We start from the raw sequence: 3,458 nt of genomic DNA on the forward strand, positions 1-3,458 counted from the left end.
CCGCATACCCCTGGGGAACACAGTTCGCCCTTGCCCAGCGCAGCTGGTGGGCTGCCTGGCTGGTAACACTAGACCACTGATAAAGCCATGTACCGTCTCAAAATCCCCAATTTCTGCAGAAATGGGCCTTGTTGGATAAATGAGGATCTGGTGGGCTACTTGCAACCAGCTGCCAGGACATTCCTGTGAGGTTGCTGGCCTGTGCAGTTCCAGACACAGGGCATGGGAACTATGGTGGGGATGTATTTCCCTTGGCCTCCGTGCCACCTGCTTCAGCTTCAGTGAGATGTCAGGAAAGAGAAAGCTGTAGAAGCCTTCTTCATTGTCCCCTCTCTGGCACAGCCCACTGGCTTGGTACTGCAAGAGGGGAAAAGAAGGTGTGTGTCAGGGGCTGTTGGTGGGTACGGGGCTGGGGACTGGGGAGTGTCAAGCCCCAGTGACTCACCAAGCAGTTCTCATGGATGCAGAACCTGTCATGCCAGCACAACTGCCCACTGACTTTGGGTTGCAGTCAGCCTGCTGGCACAGCCTGCACACTGCTGGGGGATGGCAGCACTGTCACCCCCAGCACTGTGCTAGGGTGCCAGTGCGGGTAACACTGGGAGCGGGATGGGGGAGAGGCCAGAGCACCTTCCCACAGTGTGGGCGCCTCTTGTGCAGCTGGGCATCTGGCAAAATCCCCTCTGGCAGGTGCCTGAGGGGATCCTCTTCGTTCACTGTAGAGAGCTTTATGGCAAGTGCTGGAGGCCACGATGCCTGTGAAGGACCTTGAAAGCTGAATGCACAGAAAGTAAGATAAAGTTGGCTGAACGCCCAGAAGAGAAACGGGGTATGAAGCAAGGCTGAAGCAGATGCAGGGTGCAGCGTCGGCGGCTGGCTGAGAACATGAAACACACAGAGATAAGAAGGAAGAGAGAAAAAAAGTGCAAGAAGTTCAGTGTGTTTGTATCTTAGCAATTAACCAATGAAATATAGATAAGACGTGTGTGAACAGTATTGATTAACCAATGATATTTTAGTATGGTGCCTTAGGATATAAAAGCATGGGGTTTGGATTAATAAATGGTCTTCTGATCAGCATTCAGGAGTCTGTCATTCACCTCCTCAGTTCACCTTCATCCTTGGGGACCTGATGCTTTGTTTTGGTGGGAGGGGGGGGAGGCACACAGGAGGGTCCTGCCTGCTCCTCCAGCAGCAGTGTGGGGCAGTGTGTGTGTGGGGCTGTGGCACCCCCACAGTGCTGGATTCTCAGCTCCATCACTGCAAGGGGCTGCAGTGAAGGATATGGCTGGGCGTGGGGACATTGGTGCAGTCGAGGATCAACCTCATCCTCCAGTGTTTCGGGCAAACACGTCACTGAGCTAGTGGCAGATGCCCAGGGGGCTGCCTCACTCGGAGTGCTTGTGACTTGGCTCTGCACATGCTGTGCAGGCAGAGCCCTGAGAAACAGGCAACCCCTGGGTGAGATGCTGATATCACCCCGTGGGGATTTCTGGGTTATACTGGGGGACAGGAGCTGAGCCAGGGCTGGGGAAGGGGAAGCACCGTGGGAGCTGTCATAGGGCAGAGGCCACCCTGCCTGGGTGACAGCAGTGAAACCAAGGCAGGGGGAGGGGAAAGGGGTCCCTGTGGGTCCCTTCTGTCTAATCATGGCTCCAGCAGGGACTTCAGAGACAGCCAAAGGGTCCAAACACTCTATTTAGGCATCAAAACTCCTGACTCCTCATTAACAGGCATACTGATACCTTTAAAAGTGCTTTTGTATTTTCACTTTATTAGGAAACAAAATTTAGTTTAAAAAATGATTGTCAATTAAAATCAATTTTCCTGTTGAAGAAGTATGCAACTCAAGCACTCTGTTGGGCATCTGGTGCCGGGGCCCAAGCCTGCTGCATTGGGGCAGCAGCATGGAAGGGTCAGTACTCCAGTGACTCGAAGTGCTTCATAAGCTCCTGCACCCAGGATGCCTTGGCGTCTGCACACACCTCCTTCCCCTTCTTGGTGACCAGGCTGCCAGGAAAAAAACATCAGGTCGCTTGGCCGGGGCAGTGGAATGCCTGCGCTGGGTCTCGCTGGCGGTGCCCTGGGTGTTGCTGGCTGTGTTCCCTTCCCCTTCCCAACCACCCTTGGACACACTGGGGTGCTGCTGGGGCTGTTGCACCCCGACCCCCGTCAGTGCTGGGTACTCACACCACCGCTGGCTGGCTGCATATGCTGCTGGTCCTGTAGATGGAGCTGATGAACCTGCGTGAGACCCGACGAGCCGTGTAGGAGAAGCAGCAGGCAGTGGGGTAGGTGTCTGTGGGGACAGAGACCCCCTGCTGTAGGAAAGGCTCTGCCTTGGGCTCCCAGGGGATTTGCCGTCACCTGTGCTGGGACACCCCCTGGAAGCTTCCGTCTCTGAGGCTGAGTCCCAGCACTGGTGATGACCACTCACTCCCAGCCCTTCCCATGGACATGAGGGTCCCATCAGTGGGGACGGGGCTCTCTCTTGGAGGGGGACCGCAAACCTGGCTTCTGAGTAGATGCAGCAATGCCAGAGTCATGAGGATGGGCCTCAGCCAAGGAGCAGATGGCCACAAGGAGCAGAGCAGCCAGGGTGGCTGCGAGGACCTTCATGATGCTGCAGGCTGAGGGAACCACGAGTGGAGCTGGAGCTGGGGTGGCTGCAGGGCTCTCCTGCACAATGCTTGGCCCCTGCTGCTGCTGCCCTCCTTTTATCCCCTGGCTGCTGGATGGGTCCAAGGTTTCAAGGAAAGAAAATGAGTGCATCATACTGGGGAAGTTACGGCAGGATTGCCCAATTTTTCAGAGCTGGAGAAAGCAAGGGAACTGTAGAAGGGGAAGCAGCAGCCACAGGGCTGTAACTTTCAGATTCAAGACAGAAGAGGTCTTGTGAGGACCGGCTGAGGAAACTGCCGTTGTTTAGCCTGGAGAAAATGAGGCTCAGGGGAGACCTAATCACTCTCTACAACTACCTGAAAGGAGGTTGTAGCAAGGTGGATCTTGGTCTCTTTTTTTCCCAGGTAACAAGTGCTAGGACGAGAAGAAATGGCCTCAAGTTGTGCCATTTAGGGGAGGTTTACATTGGATATTAGAAAAAAATTCTTCACTGAAAGGATTGTCAAGCACTGGAGCAGGCTGCCCAGGGAGGTGGTGGAGTCACCATCCCTGGAGGTATTTAAAAGATGTGGTGCTTAGGGACATGGTTTAGTGGTGGACTTGGTAGTGTTAGGTTAATGGTTGGACACTATGATCTCAAGGGTCTTTTTCAACCTCAACGAGTGCATCATACCAGGGAGATTATGTCAGGATCACTCGGTTTTGCTGAGCTGGAGAAGGCAAGAAAACCACAGAAGAGGAAGTGCCGGACACAGGGCTGCAACTTTCAGATTCCATTCGGGCACCTGGTAGGGACTGGCCATAGCCCAAGCAGCTGTGACAGCAGCTCTGCCGCT

General features: G+C 54.5%; 1 protein-coding gene across 1 annotated transcript; it reads right to left on the reverse strand.

The window, feature by feature from the left end:
• Positions 1-1,754: 1,754 nt before the first annotated feature.
• Positions 1,755-2,773, reverse strand: LOC121082702 (C-C motif chemokine 4-like). Its single transcript, XM_040582367.1, has 3 exons — positions 2,511-2,773; positions 2,191-2,299; positions 1,755-2,010 (listed from the first exon to the last, which is right to left on the reverse strand). The coding sequence occupies exons 1-3, from the start codon at positions 2,770-2,772 to the stop codon at positions 1,917-1,919; spliced, it is 465 nt and encodes a 154-aa protein (XP_040438301.1). The 5' UTR covers position 2,773; the 3' UTR covers positions 1,755-1,916.
• Positions 2,774-3,458: the final 685 nt, after the last annotated feature.

The sequence above is a fragment of the Falco naumanni genome, chromosome 1 (assembly GCF_017639655.2).
Source record: "Falco naumanni isolate bFalNau1 chromosome 1, bFalNau1.pat, whole genome shotgun sequence".
Taxonomy (NCBI): Eukaryota; Metazoa; Chordata; class Aves; order Falconiformes; family Falconidae; genus Falco; species Falco naumanni.